Source organism: Motacilla alba, chromosome 4A, assembly GCF_015832195.1.
Source record: "Motacilla alba alba isolate MOTALB_02 chromosome 4A, Motacilla_alba_V1.0_pri, whole genome shotgun sequence".
Taxonomy (NCBI): Eukaryota; Metazoa; Chordata; class Aves; order Passeriformes; family Motacillidae; genus Motacilla; species Motacilla alba.
Genome location: NC_052045.1, coordinates 8,898,717 through 8,916,576, shown reverse-complemented (window position 1 = coordinate 8,916,576; position 17,860 = coordinate 8,898,717). Strand labels below are relative to the sequence as shown.

The 17,860-nt window shown below is 43.8% G+C and overlaps 1 protein-coding gene across 5 annotated transcripts in view; it reads left to right on the top strand.

Annotated features, from left to right (window-relative positions):
• The window catches only part of KIAA1210 (KIAA1210 ortholog), a 50,506-nt gene that overhangs the window by 14,896 nt on the left and 17,750 nt on the right, over nt 1–17,860 (top strand). For 3 of the 5 annotated variants that reach the window (XM_038122677.1, XM_038122672.1, XM_038122678.1), the window contains exon 2: nt 13,247–13,317. In XM_038122677.1, the coding sequence (XP_037978605.1) occupies nt 13,247–13,317 (71 nt within the window). Of the gene's footprint in view, nt 1–7,448; nt 7,809–7,845; nt 13,056–13,246; nt 13,318–17,860 lie in introns of those variants that run through there. The other 2 variants (XM_038122676.1, XM_038122674.1) reach the window with 2 other exon arrangements.

The following is a 17,860-nucleotide window of genomic DNA, read 5'->3' as shown; positions in this document are numbered from 1 at the left end:
TGTATTTAACTCTATTTAATGTGGTCACTCAGGATTTCATGGTGCCTTTCACAAACAATCCCCAAATTATGGACATTTCAGCTTGGGTGTCTTCTGCTTTACCAAGCTTTGCACTTCCAGTGGGGCATTGTGTTCTTTTCTTATATTCCATAATTGTCAAAAAATGCTGATGTACACTTTTATCCTGCAAAGAAGTTCAGCATTTGGGTAAAGCAAGCTGATCAGTAGAATTTTCATCAGCAGAATTTTCAATATATTTCTGGATTGTTTGAGATTAAAACAATTGTAACATCAAAAATTATGTTACAACCATGAAATTGAGTAAAATATGTTTTCTGGGTTAGGTGCTGTTGCTGTATTTTGTGTTGTTGCCTGTTCAGATAAATGTCAGGAGTAGATTGTGATGGTTGCTGGGCTTATTCCCAGGATGATACAGAGGTGTCCACCTGATGGCTAGGCTGTCTGTTCACTGCCCCTGCACCTTCACCCCAGCCTTCTTGTTGAAGAGGCTCATAGGGGACGGTGGAAATCCCAAAAATCCCTTTGTCCTTGCGGCCAGTTACACTTTTTACAACTTTTACATGTTTGCGTGGTCCTTCGAGCCTTTGGCTCCCCATCCACAGCCAGCAGCTGATGTTTTAGCTGGGACAGTGATGAGTGGATTGGAAGTGGTTTAAAGCTCCTCCAACTGCTACTGGAGTAGCAACTTGGCACGGGGGCCGGGGCAGGTTGAGCCTGTTGGCTCTTCTCTGTCAGCAGCTCATCGGCCTCCCTGGCCTCTCTCCCTTCTGGAGGCTCTGATGGCTGCGGGGGCTGAGGAGCGGCGCAGCTGCCCGACTGCAGGGAGGGATGCTTTGCTGCCTGGCTGCAGGGAGGGATGCTTTGCTGCCTGGCTGCAGGGAGGGATGCTTTGCTGCCTGACTGCAGGGAGGGATGCTTTGCTGCCTGGCTGCAGGGAGGGATGCTTTGCTGCTGCCTGACTGCAGGGAGGGATGCTTTGCTGCCTGGCTGCAGGGAGGGATGCTTTGCTGCTGCCTGACTGCAGGGAGGGATGCTTTGCTCTTTGGCACAGTTTTAGACATGAAGGATCTCTCCAAGACTCCAGGGCTGTTTGAAGTGAGACACTGAGTTCCCTGGCCATCCCTGCCTGTGGTATCCCCCAGCATCATCTTGGCTCAGCCGTGGTCCATGGGCTCAGCTGGCAGCTGTCAGAAGTCTGGGCAGCTTTGGAATCAGTGCAGGCTTCCTGGGAGCTGTGGCAGAGTCACTGCCCCAGTGATGATCTGGGATCTGTCTGTGTGGCTGATGAATTCAGGAAAGGTGAAATGCTTCCCATAAACACTTTGGTATTCTGAAATATGTCTGTTTACATGTCTTTTTATTGTACATCACTTTAGCATATTACTTCACAAGAAGAGCAAGAATCAGTCATTAACAGCTTTTCAGTGTTGGGGCATTTTGAGATGAAAATATCTGAGTATGATAGGTGGTTTCTGCCCAGCAAAACAAGTTCACCTATGCAGAGACAATCTTTGGATCAGTTTCAAGAAACAGCTTTTATGGAAGGTGAGAGATCTCCCCACTAAGGCCAAATCAGAGAGTGTGAGTTGAGGTAGAAAGACTCCTCAGGGGTTGTGAGTCTCTTGGAGGAATCCTTCAGTACACAACCTATGAGCATGTTCCTGTATTATACAGTGCTTGGATACTTGTGAGCATTTTGTCTTCAACCCACAGGAGTCATTCAGTGCTCTGTCTGATATTAAATGTATGGAGACTTAAGTCCTGTTTTCTTATTCAAAATAGCAGAGAGGATGAACAAAAGCAGTTAGGAGGTGTCAGAGCCATGGCACTGCAGGCATTGGGCACTGTTAGTACAATGGTGCTACATTATTAACAAAAAAGTCAACTACTCCTCTTTGTGATTCATTCTGTTTGACTCATCTTTGTGCAAGAAGTTCAATTCTGCTTTAATACACCAGTGAGTCACTCCCATCTCCTCATTCTGTTCGTGCTTCTCTCTGGATGGTGTTTGTTTTTGCAGCCACAGTGGTACAGTGTGTTTGCTGGCTGTAGGCAGAGGAATTCCAAGCAGGCCTATTTATTTGGTTTCAGTGGAGCAGCCCTTTTGCTATCACCAAGGTTCTGAGGACTTGGCTGATATGCTGTCAAATTGACCTCCACTGCTGCTTGTCCTGCATCACTTGCAGAGGAGCAGAAGCTTGGGCTGGGACAATCTGCTAAATTTGATTCTCACTCTTCTGCATCCTTTGATCATCAGGTTTTTTGTCTACATGACTTTGCTGGACTGAGCCATGAAAACATCTTGTCATAATTTTCCCTTGTGTTCTCGTCTTAGACAGAAACTTCTGCTGCTCCAAGTGTCTAGCTTTGTACCCCTAGAGCCAATTGGAGAGATTAATTTGTCATTTTCTTCTTGTGCAGATGTCTATAAAGTTTTAGGCTTTCACAACTGCTGTGATGTGAAGGCCTAGAATTGGATGCAGAACCTGAAATCTGATGATATATGGGACGAAAATGTAGTGGGTTCAGGTTGTGCTTCCAGTAGATAACCTACCTGAGCTGGTGTAGGGCAGCTGGAGCTGATTACCAGCCAGATTTGAGGAAATCTGAGATAAGTGTGTCCATGGGGAAACAGGAAAAAAACTCAAGGTAATTCCAAGGTTGATTCAGTTCCACCCCCCATATTTCTCCTGCTGTAAGAAAACAGTTGAGCACAAGGTGTTCTACACTAACATGATTCAAGCTTATAGTTCTGCATTACAGCTGTTATAGTCTCAGGGTTGGTAAAACTATTATGGAGTAAGTAATTTAAAATATTATTTTGAATTCAGCAAATACTAACTGCAAACTCTCTTATTTTATTTTGTTTATCTTGTTATTTTATTAATAATTATTTTTTTCAAGTTCGCAGCTGACCTCCCACTAGACTGGGGGAGTCACTGTATAAACAAAGGAAAAAAACCCCAGTCAGTTGATATCCTGTCTGATTTTGCTTGCAGATGCTGAGCTGTCACTGCTCATCACTGTGCCAGAAGTCAAGGTTGTGCCAACAGCCCAATGTTTCCAACACAACGTTTGTGAAAAAGGCCACACACATCATGATTCATTCTTTAGGTGTACTGTTATACCTGAGTGTGCTGCTGCATTTGGAGAAGTGTCCAGGTGCCAAGACATTCTGTGCTCTGTTGTGTCCTGTCTCCATGCTATAGCATGTTGGTATCTTTGTGACTGTTGTGATTCAGCCCTACAACAGCCCCTCACTCACTCTCCCCTGCTGGCATTGGAGAGAGAATCCCAGGGTAAATGTGAGAAAAATCATGGTTGAGATGAAGACAATTTAATAGGCAAAGCAATGGTCATGAAGACAAGCAAAGCAAAACAAGGAATTTATTTCCCAGGGCAGGTGTTGAGCATCCCCAGAACAGCAGGGCTCCGTCACATGTAATGGTGACGGGAGGACAAACACCATCCCTGCAAATGCCCCCCCTTCCTCCTTCTCCTCCAGTTTTCCATGCTGAGGATGAGGTCCTATGGTCTGGGATATTCCTGGGTCAGTTGGGGTCACCTGTCCTGGCTGTGTCCCCTCCCAGCTCCTCATTCACCCCCAGCCTCCTCACTGGTGAGGTGGGATGAGGAGCAGAAAAGGCTCCGGGTAAGACCTGCTCAGTGCTAAAGGAAGCATCTCTGAGTTATCAGCACTGTTTCAAGCACAAACCCAAACCACAGCTCTATACCAGCTGCTAGGATGAAAATTAACTCTACCTCAGCCCAGAGCAGGGTGCTCGTAGAGGGAATTGTAGCACTCAGTCAGAGCAGGGAAACTTGGCTGTGCAGACAAAGCTGCCTGATCTTGCTTTCTAACCATCCCTCCAGAGCCAAGGTGGCATTCCAGCTTCAAAATTTTGTGGTGGTTGTTCCTTTTGGCCTCTGAGATTCAAGGATCTGGTGTTAATTAGTGAGCTAAATGTTTGACTTGTATTCATGATGAATTCATTTATGCTCATGCATTCTGGGAATATGTAACTGTGCACTTCTGCTGGGGCTTCCGGGTGTCACTCATCTAACAAAGCACTTGTGATCCACACAGTAGCTCTGATGCAAATGAGATGCATTTGAGTGGTTTAGCTCAGAGTTAGGATGGAGACATTGTGGTAGCCATCAAGCTATCTATGTACATGGGAAAATACAGACCTGACAGAGGTGTGGAGGAATTGTTTGCTGGTACACTCCAGCAGTCAAACTGCTTTCCATCATTTCAGTTTAGTGAAAAGAATGTTTCAAAAGCTTAAATTAAAAATATGCCAATTGTCTCTTTGCTTCCTTTCTTGCAGCTTGGCCTGTGAAGATCTTAGAGAATGTCTGTCCCCATCTGATTCTCCCCCCCATGTGCCTGTTTGTCACTACCCCATCTTCAGTTCTTGCTGTCTTTGGTGTCAGTTCCTGCTGTCCTGTACCATCTCTCTCCCTGATGCTGCTGTGCCACTGCCTTAAAATACAGTTGAATTCAGCTTGATACTCCATTGGTGCAAAACAGCATTAGCTCAGATAATCTTATTTTAGATGATCCTGTTTTAGAGAGGTATTTGTGTCTGGAATCCCAGAGAAGTAGGATCCCTTTTTAGTAGTTGCTCATGCTAGAGCAAAAGGTCAGGAGTGCCCTTGGGACAGAAATGGCTCAGAACTGCTCAGAGCACATGGATGAGCTCCCTTGGCTCCAAGAGTTCCCTCCCCATGTGCTTCAAGACCATTGTACTTCAGGAGCTGCCTGACTCGAGGCTCTAGAGAGAGCAGAGCAGGGACAGCAGGAGGTTTTCTTTAGGATAGAAGAAGGGAGGGAAACCATCAGACTTCACACACAGCTCCCTCTGCAAGCACAGAGGCTGCCTCTGTCCTTCCCTGGTCAGGAGTCAGAATGGGCTCTGAATGGCAGAAACGCCCAGGGGCAGTGGGAACTCGAGGTGAGCCAGCCAGACACTGGGTTTCAACTGGAAAGGAGCTGACCTTGTTTTTATTTGTTGTGTGTACAGGCAGTAGATACTGAAAAATAGGTTTTGGGACTTAACATGAAGAGAGATTTCCTGAGCTTCCTGCCAAAGGCAGCTTCTGAGACCACAAAGCCTGTGTTTTATTTGCTTGTTTATAGCCAAAAGATGGCTGGCTGGTTTTATGGCATTTTGATCTTCAGAGTGAAAATTTGTAACAGTTTCTCCCAGAATTTTCTGTTTGCCTCCTTTTTTTTTTTTTTTTGAAGTGCACTTTGAATTCTACACCATTAAATGTCTTTATTATCTCTTGTCCTGAGAAGTTTCATTGTATCTGAAGATTTTTTTTTGCCCCTCCCATCTTTAAGCTGCTCTTTAACCAAAAGTTGTGGGATAAGTGACCGTTTTGGAAAAACCTTAAAAAAAGAGAAAGCTTTAGATATAGCCTAAAGTTCCATATTTCAGTTCTGGTGTTCCATTCTCTATTGTTTCAGCCTCATTTTTACTGCAATAGTCAGACAGCTTAGTTTGGTAAAAATGCCTCCAGACTCTTTTCTTTCTGGCCCAGGGTGTAATGATCCTTCCCAGTTTCTGAGAATAACATGCTGGAAATCACTGTGACTCAAATATGGGGGCAAGGCAGACATGCAGATTACTCTCGTGAAATTTTGTGGGGTTTTTTGTGATTTACCTTCTATGTGTTTCTAGCACTTGTGTCAGCCCATACAGCTCCAGCATGCTGGTTTCCTGCAACAGAGGTGAGACTTAACTCTCCCATAGGGCTCATGAAGCTTTCCAGGAGTTCAGTGTGACCATTGGGATTCCACAGATAAAGAAGCTCATGGCTGAGTGATAAATAATCTGTCTCTTGTTAGAAATCCAGTAATTTGCCCTGCTATTCAACGACAGAGCCAGGAAAACCAGTGAAGTTACCCAAATCCCAGCCCAATAGTCTCCATGTACTAGAATACATTTAAAAGACAAGCTCTGTCTCATAGGTTTTGCTGTCTAAACTAATATCTGTCACCTTCAGAATTTGCAGATATGGGCAATTTCCATGAAGTTTTCTCAGGCTCACAGTCTTTCAAGCTCCTGTAGAGCATGTTGAAGCCAGCTGATGGCAAACTTCTTTCCTTTGCCACCTCTTGCTGATCCCTACAGAGCAGCCCACAGACTCGCAGGGCTCTGCACACCCCAGGTCAGATCCCAGTCATCTAACTCTATGCTTGAAGGCTCCAGGGGAAACAAAATTAATTAGGAATCTGGAGAGGGGGTAAAAAAGCACCTCCACAAGCTAGAAAACAGTGGCTAAATATGCCCAGTTCCATATCTCTGGGATGGAAGATTACACTTACTTGTTGAATTTGGAGAGGCACAGACAGTGAGCTTGACTTTTATTCCCATACTTGACTCTCTGACGCCCTGACTCTGCTGGCATGAGGCATGTCTGCTGTTCGGTGATAGTGGCTTGACATTTCCTGTTGCTTTGCCTTGAGACCATTTCCAAAGGCAGTAATGCACTCTGGGAGTAGCTCCCCAGCTGGCAATGGCAGCCTTTGGTTCCATCCCTGATGATTTTTAAATGCATGTTCCTCCTCCTCCACAACTACTTCAAATGTATCCGTGTCAAGTGGATCTGGGAGTGTCTTCTGCTGCTGGCAACTGGTTCCTTTAGTGTGGTTGCTGGAAGACTTGGCTATTCTTTTTCTTCTTTTTAGGAAGAGTGGGAGAAGATCCTCATTCCAGCTGTTTCCTGAAATTTCCCCAGTGTCTTGGTGTGCAGAAAAAGAATTACTACATGGGAAAAGCTTTCTCCTATGCTAATGCCAAGTGGTGGAATTTAACTGGGTCATTTAATGGCCATTCCTTTAAAATGGAGACAGTCTGGGACCAAAATCTTGCTGTAGCTTAGATCATGACTATGTTAGAGCCAGTCTTGATTTGGGCAAATTGCTGTCACATTTCTCTGTAAATGCACTGTAAAATCTGTGATAAATTATTATTAGGGATGGGCTACAAGAGCCATTTTCCTTGGCTTTTGGCTAACAGGTCGATATTTGCTGTATTGTCTGAGCTGATGCAAACTTGCAGCAGAGATCTTGCACAGACAGCAGCTGCCCAAGATCGTGCTAATAAGCACAGCAGAGTAATTAGGTTCATGAGGACAGCTTGAAGTGGCACCAAAGCAAGTTAATCTGTCTGGCATTGGTGCCAAGTGCTGCAGAGCTCTGGTAGCTGGGACTTCAGTCTGGCCTCCTGAGCTGAGTACAAACCAAAGCTGCCCCGCTGCTGGTACCTGCCTCGGGTTTAAGGCACCAGGTCTGTGCTGCAGTCAGTCCCCACATGCAGGGACGCAGTTCCCCAGTGCTAAATCAACAAATGGCAGGGGTGCAGGGAGGGAGGGACTCTGGGGAGATGGGGCAGCAGTGCAGGGACAGAGGAATTGGCTCTCTCAGTTTTGGGAATGTTAACAGAGTGCTTATGAATTTTTCCCATTTACCCTTCCCCCTTCTTATCCTCTTGGCTTCTCACACAATTACAGAATGAGTCTGTGTGACTGTATGAAAGGCATTTCCTCCTCTTACTTTTTTTTTTTTTTAAAGTCTGCTTCAGCCCACCAGCTGCTTTCCATTAGTGTTGCACACACACTCACTAGGAGGGCAGGAATAATGCTTCAGGCACTGTTGAACAGCAGAAATCCTTCAGAATTGCTGTCAGGCAGAGGCTTCTCAAAGCAGATTGTAGCAAACAAGAGTTCAGCACACTGGGACCTGTCTTCTGGAGAGTCTTCACAGAGGAGCCAAGGTGTGGGGACAGAGGGGGGTCGGGGCATTGTCCGAATGCAAGGTGTGAGAGCTGGGAGCAGATCTCTCCATGTGGATGGTTGTTTGCTCTGATATCTTGTCAAGGTTAGGAGCTGAATGTTGTCTGTTACTATGGGGAATGATGACCCCCTGCTTGATTCTGAGAGAATCTTTTATTGATATTAAATACTATCTAGATGCTTATCCAGACTTCCTGCTGTATTTATTATTTGTGATCCTTGGAAAAGGACCTTAAACTTTCTTGAACTATCCCTCCTTCAGTGAAAATTACAAGATCAATATTCTTTATAAACTCTTCCCCTCCCCATTACCAGTGGAGAAAGTAGCAAGAATCCTGGTGTAAACTGCTGTTTGTGCTATTCTTTTACACCTACATTAAACAGTCATGGGAGGGACCCCATGGGAGATACCAGCTAGGGGCTGGCAAAAAACCCTGGGAATTCCATCCTAAAACACTACCTCTAGAAGAGCACAATGGGATCAGCTGTACAAGGTCAGATCCTGGTTCCCCCTCTCATGTTGGATTGTACCCTGTTTCAACAAAGCTGTTTTGTTGAATCCCACACTGTTCAGCATAATTCTGTGACCGTGGGCCTTGAAGTGCAGGTCACTCATCTCATGGAGAGCAAAGGGAGCTTTGGTTGCTGAGTTTCTGATATGTTCCAAGGATGTGAAAATTGAATAGAAATCTTGCTGGCTTTGCTATTGCTGTGATTGACTCTGAAATCCTGTTCAGTGAAGTTGCAGAGGGTAAACTTTACTGCGCTTGGCTGTTATTGGATTAATGAGTTCACTGATAGCTTCTTGGGCTCCCAGAGAGGAAAGCCATCAACCACATTTTGTCAGAACAAAGTCCTCTAATGTGCTTTAATAAGAGAGAAGAAAATTAACCTCTCATTCACCTTTTACTGCAGAATGTAATCTGAACAATAACACTGCATTCTGTGTTTTTGTGAACCTTGGTTTTCAGGAGAAATGGAGGGGCTTTCTCTGAGGTCCTGCAGTATCTTGATGTGTGTTCTGGGGGAGGCTGGCTGCAGGGTGGTGACCTGGAGGACCAGATGGGGTCCACAGGCTCCATTTTCCTGTGCTGATGCATCTTGCTGTGCAAAGTGTGTGTCCTGAAATCTGGAGCATAAGCTTGATTTCAAATAATTTTTGTGGCATGGAGGAAATTGATCTTTAAAAGCTCCAGGCAAAAATTTCACCTCTTTCTCTTGGCTGCTTGCCACTGTCTGTTTTCTATAGGCCAGGAAGATGCTAACTGAATGCAGTGCCTTGCATTCTTGAGGCTTTATTTCCTCAAGCATTTATTTGATAAGAAAGAGGCTGTTCAGGGTTCAGCATCTCCTTTGATCTCACTGTCATAAGGCCTTCTGGAATGCTTCTGCAGGACCATGGGCTGAAGCTGAAGAAGCACTGAAGGTGGGCTAGGAGCTTGCTTTGCTGTGCAGTTTCCAAGTCTTCTGCTCCACTGGAGAGCCAGCAAGGAGGCTGTGTCCCTTTCCTGAGGCTGAGCAGAGAGCATTTCTCTTGGACCTTTGCTGAATGCAGGAAACTTGAGTCCTGTACAAAGCTAACTTCCCAGGAGTCCTTAAATACACAAACCAAGCAGTGAAAGGGAATTGTCTTTTATTCATTTAGCATTCTCCCACCCCTCTACCCCCCATGTATATATTAAGTCATGTGTTCAGCTCAGCAAAGCAAATGGTCAGAACACCATCCTGGAACTTTATTTCTTTTGCCCTATCCCTGCCCTCCCCTAGAGTACTCCAAATATTTGTCCAGTTGGTTCAGTTTGCAAAGGGGAGACAAGGACATTTCTCCTGTTCCTGGAGATTTCTTATTACTTTTCAGACTCATTAGTTCCTGTAATGAGTTGAAGAGCTCCCAGTGAATGCAGCACAGTGGGGTTATCAATGGAAATGTTATGTGGGATAGCAGAGAGAGCCTAGATCTAAACATCAAACCAAGTGAGGGTAGTGGTGACTGCTAAGTTCCATTCTGTTTTGAAGGTAAAGCAAATCCTGCAAGTTTGTAGGAGTTTAATTGCTTTAAAATATACCCTGGCAATGTGAATGGGGTCTAATAATGTCAGTATTATTTTTGTGATTGCATCTACATAGGAAGCCACTCTTTGCAAGTAATTAATTAATTCACATTTGTGGTAATCCAGCCCATCATGCTGTGCAGGGAGAGGCAAATGCTGTGCTTTTGGTAAACTTTCAGTCTTTTCCATGGCCCTGCATAGGAATTGATGCCGTGGATTTACTGGCCTTGGCTGAGTCTGGATTTTGAGGGGTGTGGGAGATTCAACACCTTGTGTGCCCTGTACGTCTGCAGCAGGAGGTCTGTGCACATGCAGGGATTGCAAATGCTGTTTGAGAGAGGATTAAGAACATATTAGAAAGCTGTAGACTGGGGAAATGCACCCACTGTTCCACTTCTAGTGAGAAGCAAACAGTAACTGTGACTTGGCAGCTCTCCTGTCTGGGCTGGCCGTGTCTGTCCCTGCTCCCACCCCGAGGAGAAGTGTCCTGCATCCCTCTGCAAGCATCTTCTCCAGCTGTCCTGGAGCACCTCAAGAGTATCAGAGATACTGCTCTAAAGGGCCATTCATTTAACCTGGTATTTTTATCGCTGCAAATCAATACACAGGCTGTATTTGTTTAAAACTTTGTCTCTAATGGTGTAATGCTCTGGGAGAGCTCACAGGGGGTTAGTACAGCTGATTGCACTGGATGTGCATGGTATTGATACATCCTGACACTGTGTCTGTCTGCTGTTATTAAGGCCTGGAAGTGGTGAATGTCTGGAGGTTCGATTGGTTAATGCCTGTGCACTCACATGTATTTGTATTGATGGGGTTTTGTCCTTTTTTCTCTATTACACTGACCTCCAGGCTAGGGTTTGTGGCTCAGAACATTTGCTAACTGTTCTCTGTAAAGTGCAACTCACTGCCACCAGAATTTGAAGTCTAAATGCCGTCTAATTGCTAAATGCCATCTAACTTTCCTCCAGGTATGTCATCAGGTTTTTAATGATGGAACCTCCACTTTGCTGGTGGAATATATACATCATATATTATATGGGTTTTTTCCCTGTAATTCAGCTACTTCAGCTAACTCAAAGCTTGAGAAAATCTGTCATGTTCAGTTCACTGGAAAAAGATGATGAGGTCCTAAGTGGGGCACCCTTGTAGTTGACATTTGAGCTCCATGTGCCCCAGAGAACTCAACTATAAAATTGAGTTAATGCTGGAGCTGATTTGACTGTGAAGAAACTGCCTCAGAGCTGAACTGCTTTGCAGTTGTAGCTCCACTTGTATAAAAGATACACCAGTTAGAAATATATGCTTGCAGTTACAATAAACACTGCAGTCAAAATATCTTCAAAGGCTGGAAGGATTCTGAGTGAGCAGCTGAGATGATTGAGTTAAATAAATGCTGAACTGATGCAAACAAAGCTGGATCTGAAAGCATCAATATTTATCTTGCTTTGGTTCAACTGAAGGTGGGAAAAGCAGAAGTTGGAGGTCTAGATGAGCCAAATTCCAGGTCCACTCAGATTCTGTGAAAATAGACTCAAGTCTGGAGACTTGTCAGTTTGTCCTTGTAAATTTGTTGAATGCTTTCTCAATATTTTATTTCAAATGCATTTCCCTTTACCTTAGAAAAATCTAACACAGCATGCATGGTGTATAAAGTTGAGAGGAAAAATTGGAACCAAATTTCTTTTTAATATAAAGAAAGAGTCTATAAGAAACTCTACTGATGACTGCTTTAAAGAAAGTATGCAGGAAACGCAAACATTTTCATAGATAATTGATGAGACAAGGGGAAAAAAGGATGAATGGTTATGATCATCCTGAAGGAAACTTAGAAATCTTATTTTTTTATTGTCAGTATTGTCTGACAATTGTTTCAAGAACAACCTCAGTGCATTTCAGTTAGGAAAGGTGTAATCAGTCCTGGTTGTTGCAATGACTTTTTCATTGGTTTTTAACAAGCAGAAGTGAGATTATTTGGAACTAGATTGTGTTGATGTTCTCCTGTGCCCAGTGCTTCCAGGGGATCTGTTTGACTGCACTTCTCTTTTATACCTCCCCAATTCCTCCCCAGAGTTCAGCAGCTTTACAGTTTCCACATCTGTGTGGTGAGTGCAGGGAATGCTTAATTCCATGGCCTGTTTTGTCACAGGAGCCCTGCCTGTTTTACCTCCATGAGCTGCTCCTTTCTTTCCTCCGGCAGACTCCTCTGCCTCTGAGCTTGTGCACCTCCTCTTTTAAGGCTGTCTGAGAATGTGGGCTCATAGAAAGGTCCCAGTGCTTTTGGGCATGACAGATTTTAGAGTACGTGGGTGATGCAGAAGAAATGGAAAAGTTTAGTGATTGGCCAGGTGGTACAGAATCACAGTCTTGTTTGCTGTTGAGATACTTGGCTGCATTGTTACAGCACTTCAATGTGGAAAATTGTTAGGTGTGATCTATGCAGAAAAGAGAGCAGGATTTGGTTTTAAAGATTCTTACTCTTTGAGTCCTGACAGCATATGGGAACCTCTACTTACATAAAAAGCTCACTGAGGTACCTTCCATGACAAAGGACAGTGTTCAGGAGCTGCCCTGCTAAACTGTCACATTTCCATTGTTGCTTGACATTTGTACCGTAGCTCCTGTGGTCTGCTGCTCCATTCCTTTGTCTGTGACAGACACTCATTTGGAAAATACAAAGTGGAGCCAGTTACCACTGAATGATCTTAAAACTAGGCTGAACTTCTGTTTTCATCAGGGAGGAAGATGATGCCATCAGCTAATTTGGTTGATCAATAGCCCTGCTGGCTCTGGTTTCAGAGCTTGTGGTTAAAAGCCGATTGCACTGGATCCAAAATAAATTTGATCTATTGGTTTCCACAAATGTAGCATAGCCTGGAATGATGTTTCAGTGCTGATGCTTAACTGGTTTTAATAATGATGACAGACTAGACTGGTGCCTGCTGTGAGGACACTGTAATGCATGAACCCTGGGCAGCTGAGCACTTGTGTTTTTTACAGTAGTGTGGAGCTGTCACTCCCTAGCAAAGGTCCATTATTCTAAGACTGGGAAGCATTACAGTGTTTGCTGAGCAAGTGTAATGACATCTTTCCTGAAAGCAAGCTGTGATTCTGGTCTCTTAGCAAGACAGAGATGCTGGCAATGATTAGACTGGATTGTTAGCTGTGGCTAAAGAAGTAAGTGTCGCTGAAAAATGAAAAGTTCCGTGGCCAAAGTGCACAAAAGTGTGCAAGGCATGGTTGTGATAACCATTCAGGCATGTAGTTTTAGAAAGGATTCAGCTGTGTTCTTTCTTCATGCTGGGTGGGACCATATTCTGCTGGGGAGATGGACTAAAATGAAACTGATGCTTTCATCTCTGTTTCAGTGACTATATAATGGCTACAAGCCCCACAGAGGTCACACAGTCACCTGGGGACACGGTTGAAGAGTGCACAGGTAAGCAGCTGTTCCCTGAATGTACAGCTGATTTGGAAGATTTGTTTTCTTCAGTTAGGCAGGTCTGTAGGAACCAGTTCTGCAGTGGTTTTCTGGGGGCTTCTCTTGTAGTGTAAAGAAAATTCTGCGTGTCTTTGTCAGCTGTCAGTATTATGGAAAAGATGATTTAATGTGCAATACTGGAGTGACATATCCTGTTGGAGGATATTCCTTTTGATTCTGAATATTCCTTGGATTTTAGAAGCAGGATGTTAGAGCTTGAAGGGCTGAATGTTGTGCCTGCATTGATGGATCCTGCAGAGGTGGGAGCTGAGCCTGTTAACAATCCTCTGTCTGTGGGAGCTCTATCAGTACCCCCAGCAGCCTCTCTCTTTCTCTGCCTCTGGCCACAGGCAGCCATTTGTTACATACTCTTTAATCTGGTGGCATGGTCTGATGCAAACAGTGTGAGGGGATGGAATAATAGGCAAGAAAGTAAAATATCTTACTTATGCCAGACTTGTCTACATTAAAGGATATCCCCTTTGCCAGTATGAGTATGAGGAATAGCATCATGTCTGAAGCATCTCTGGAGAAGTGGCTGTCACACCATTTGATTTTTCTCTCTTTTCTTTGGCTAATGTTTTGCAATAATTTTAAATGTTTGTGTTTTAAAGGTCATCTTGCTTTATCCTTTAGAAATATATTTGCCACTATCAAAATATTGTTAGAAGAGATAAGCAAATGGCAAAGAGGCTGTTAGTTGAACTCTGCTTGGCAGATGGATAGAGGTGAAGAAAGTGTAATGATAGATAGTCAGCACTCTCTGCTTTCTTAGATTTACAGTCTAGTTTGTCACACAGTCTGGTGCTATCCCAGCAATCTGGTAAGCTTGTGTGAAGCCCATGGATGAAAATTTTGTACTCAGGTTCACTGGAAGATTCAGAAAAGAGATCAAATTCTGATCCAGGTGACAGGAAAAGCAGGACATGGCTCATGATCTGAAGTGCTGGCTCTAAACCCACCAGGAATGTTTCTGACCCTAAATTAACAACATTTTACATAGTTAAAGGCTGCTGTGCTGTTGCCAAGGAGCTCAGGAGACACTTGGCTGGACCTGGACAAAGCCATTTTAGAATCTTCTGTTTACTTCCAAAGGTAATGAAGGATTGCCTCACCTCTCCCTCTTCATAATTAGCTCATGATGTAAAGGCTCAAGGAGGGTAAAATCCCCACCTTCACAGTGCAGTCTGTTAGACTGATTTCTTGAGGTGTGCCTTGTTGTCTGTAGTGCAAAGCTTCCAGTGCATGCTGCTCCTTCTCTATGGCATGGTCCAAAAACCGTCAGCACCCAATGCTGGTGGTACTGAATTCCATGATTTCATTGCCTGGCTGCCAATATCTGGTATTTTTATGAAGCTGGAATCATGACACTTTCCGAGAATCTTGTCTATGGGTTGGGATTGTTTTCCAGGTGTTTTGAATGTTGAAACTGTCTAGTCCTTGGATTTGAGGGAAACAAAAGATAGAAAATACTTCCTGACTGAACCCTCAAAAGTCAGAGACCATAGAAGATCCCCAAATGAATGGTTAAATTTGAATATGATCATTGACCTCCCAAATCAGATGTTCCCTATGCTTTTTGCAGTTTCAGTTTTTGCACTGGAAGAAGCAATCTTTTTTTTTTTTTTCTATTTTGTTATGGGGAAGAGCTATTCAAAGAGCAGAAAGTCCTGAGTTAATTTTATCTGTGCACAGGAGACCAATGAAACAGGCAGTACACATACAGTAAAAAACCAGAATTCACAAACTTTACAGAGAAAGGAAAATGCTTATTCCTGCTTCTTTTCTGTTATAGTTGGCTAAAATATTGCATAAGCAACTAAATTTTGGGAAGGCTCTTCCTTTTTAGGGCAGTAACCTAGAAATTTAGTATTTTATTTTTCATGCCATAAAACTGAAGAATGGTGATTTCAAAAATCACCAGTGGATGAAGGGGAAATAGGCATAGTTGTCTGAGCTTGGATTTTTGTTTTGCAATGATTTTTTTTTTTCCCATTTTAAGTATTAAGGTCCTCTTGTATTTTATGAGTTCAGGTATCATTGACATTGTACCAATTTAGTGTTATGTTGGGCTGTTTCACAGTGCACTGAGATGCAGGCACCTTTAGCTTAAAGGTGACATCCTTTCAGTGGTGTGCAAAACCAGAGCACAGCTGTTCCCAGCGGGAAGCAAACAAGAGCTTTGTCTTTCTGAGCCGTGTCTTTTCTGCTGAGTGCTCTCTCACAGAACAGTCCCAGTTTTCATCTGCACCCAGCACTAAGTGCCTAGTAGTGATTTGATATTTTTTCACATAATGGTATGGCAAGTGCCAGGCTCTGGAACTGCAGGGAAACTTACTGTCCTCTCATTCATCTGAGGCAATGAGTGTTTGCAGCTGAGCAGAGCATGGTTGAAGAGGAGTTCTTGCTGAAGGGGATGTACCCCACACCAGTAATGAGTTAGAGTCTAGAGGAGGCACTGCAGTGACTGATGTGTCTGCATCAGATCCTCTGTGTTGCACAATGGTTCGAGTGTTGTCCCATGCCAGCTGGGGATTGCTCTTTGGCAGTGTTTGGAAATTCTTTCTGTAGCCTCCATTCTAAAGTTAGCACCACTTCTGATCTAGACAAGTATTTGGAGTAGTACCTTGGCAACGTTTGCTTTTGTGCCGATACTTATGTCTGTGTGGTGGGTTTTTTGGTGTGGTTTTTTTGTTTTTGTTTGTTTGGTTGGTTTTTCTTTATTTTCTTTTTTCTTTCTTTCTTTTTTTTTAACATTCTCCTGGTCCTCTGGAAACACCAGCATCTAATTAAGCTCATCAATAATGCCTGCACTAGAATCCAGCTTGCTTTCTGTCTGTACAGCTGTCAGTTCACCAGTGTACATGACCAATGTACATGTCCTTGTTTCTTATTTAAATAGCTTTTGAGTTCCAGAGCTCTTTGCCTGTCTCAAAGTTTGCCATTTCATTCTTTGAGTCATTGACTGTGTTAGCAGTCATTGCAGAATTGATAATTTTGGGGAACTGCTTTCATTAAATTCGTTACACTTTTGTTTTGCCCATCTAAGATAAACCAGATCATCTTTGACAAGTTTCCTGGAAGAACGCCATGCACATTGTCTAGTTGCTGATAGGAAAGACAGGAATGGTCAGGATGTGTTTCCAAAGGCTCTGAAGCACACTCACAGTGCTTGTTTTACTGGGGAGGCTCTGTGTGCCTGCTGTGTGACCTGTCTTCTCCTGCCAGTTCTTGCTACAGATGCAGCATGGAGCTGACTGAGCCCTGCGGGAGTCTTAACAAATCCCAAACCCTTGGGATTAGCTCTGTTGTCTGGGCCACAGCAATACAATGTGTGTTTTCTGTGACTGTCTCATTCACTTCTTGCCTGATAAGCAGCAGTGGAAGATAAAAAGACCTTCCCCTGATAAACCCTCCCTGAGAGCAGCCGCATCCCGTTGTTACTGAGGCACTGCAGTGGTTCCAGGGTTTGAAGGATACTTTGGTCTCAGAAGCTGCCCAGGTCGCTTGGGCAGCAGCTGCAGGTCTTTGGTGGCTCTGCACAGGGGCTGCCGTGTCACCAGGCCGTGGGGACACTGTGGCAGCGTCCCTGTGTGTCCTGGCACGTGGTGCTGGCACTGGGCTGAGGAGCAGGGAGGAGACGGGGAGTCGATCTCAGAGTCATTGTTTGTTTCTCAAAGTGGCCACTGTCTGATGCAGCTGTGCCGTGGCAGTTTCAGCCCAGATAAGGCCCATTGGCAGGGATCCCTGCACGTACAGGGCACACGTTGAGACAGAGCATCACCAACTAAATCACTGCTGGGAGAAGACAATAATTGTCTTGAAATAATGCCCTGCTTATGAAGGAATCCTCCAGCTGTGGGCATGTGTTATGCCAACTCCTGTAAAGTATTAATTGAACAATGAAGCTGGCTCAGATATGCAATGATGTTATTGCTCTGAGTATGTATTTAAGTCAATCACAGGGGTCTTAGCACAATAGTTTGGCCCAAACCACTCAAAATGACCCCTCAGTGTAAGGGTCAGGGACAAAATGCAGGACTTGTGTGCTGAAAGAAAATATACATAAGAATGTTGAAGTATCTTAGCTCTTGTAAAAAATAAAAGATCAGTGATGTTTCATGGTGTTTATTTTTTTTCTGTTCTTTTTTGTATTTTCATTTGGACTATGGAAAATCTGAAACCAAATTAACAGGTTTCCAATTTTTTTTCCTTAGGGCTGCTCTGTTTGGGGCTTTCGTGTCCTGCAAGACAATGTCTTAATTTAAGTTTGCTTCTTTGTCCCTGAAGGAGTTGTTGATTTTATTTTGGGACAGTTGTTTAATGTGGAAACAGATATTTTGTTTTTGGAATTTATTAATTCTTTTTCCAGTTTCAATCTTTTTGCCAATGTTCAATGTCCTCTAGGTGCTGTCTCCTTAGAGCACTGAATAAAGAATAAGCAGAACTAAACCAAACTAAGTAAAGAACATTCATACCTAAAGACATTGACAGCAATTTT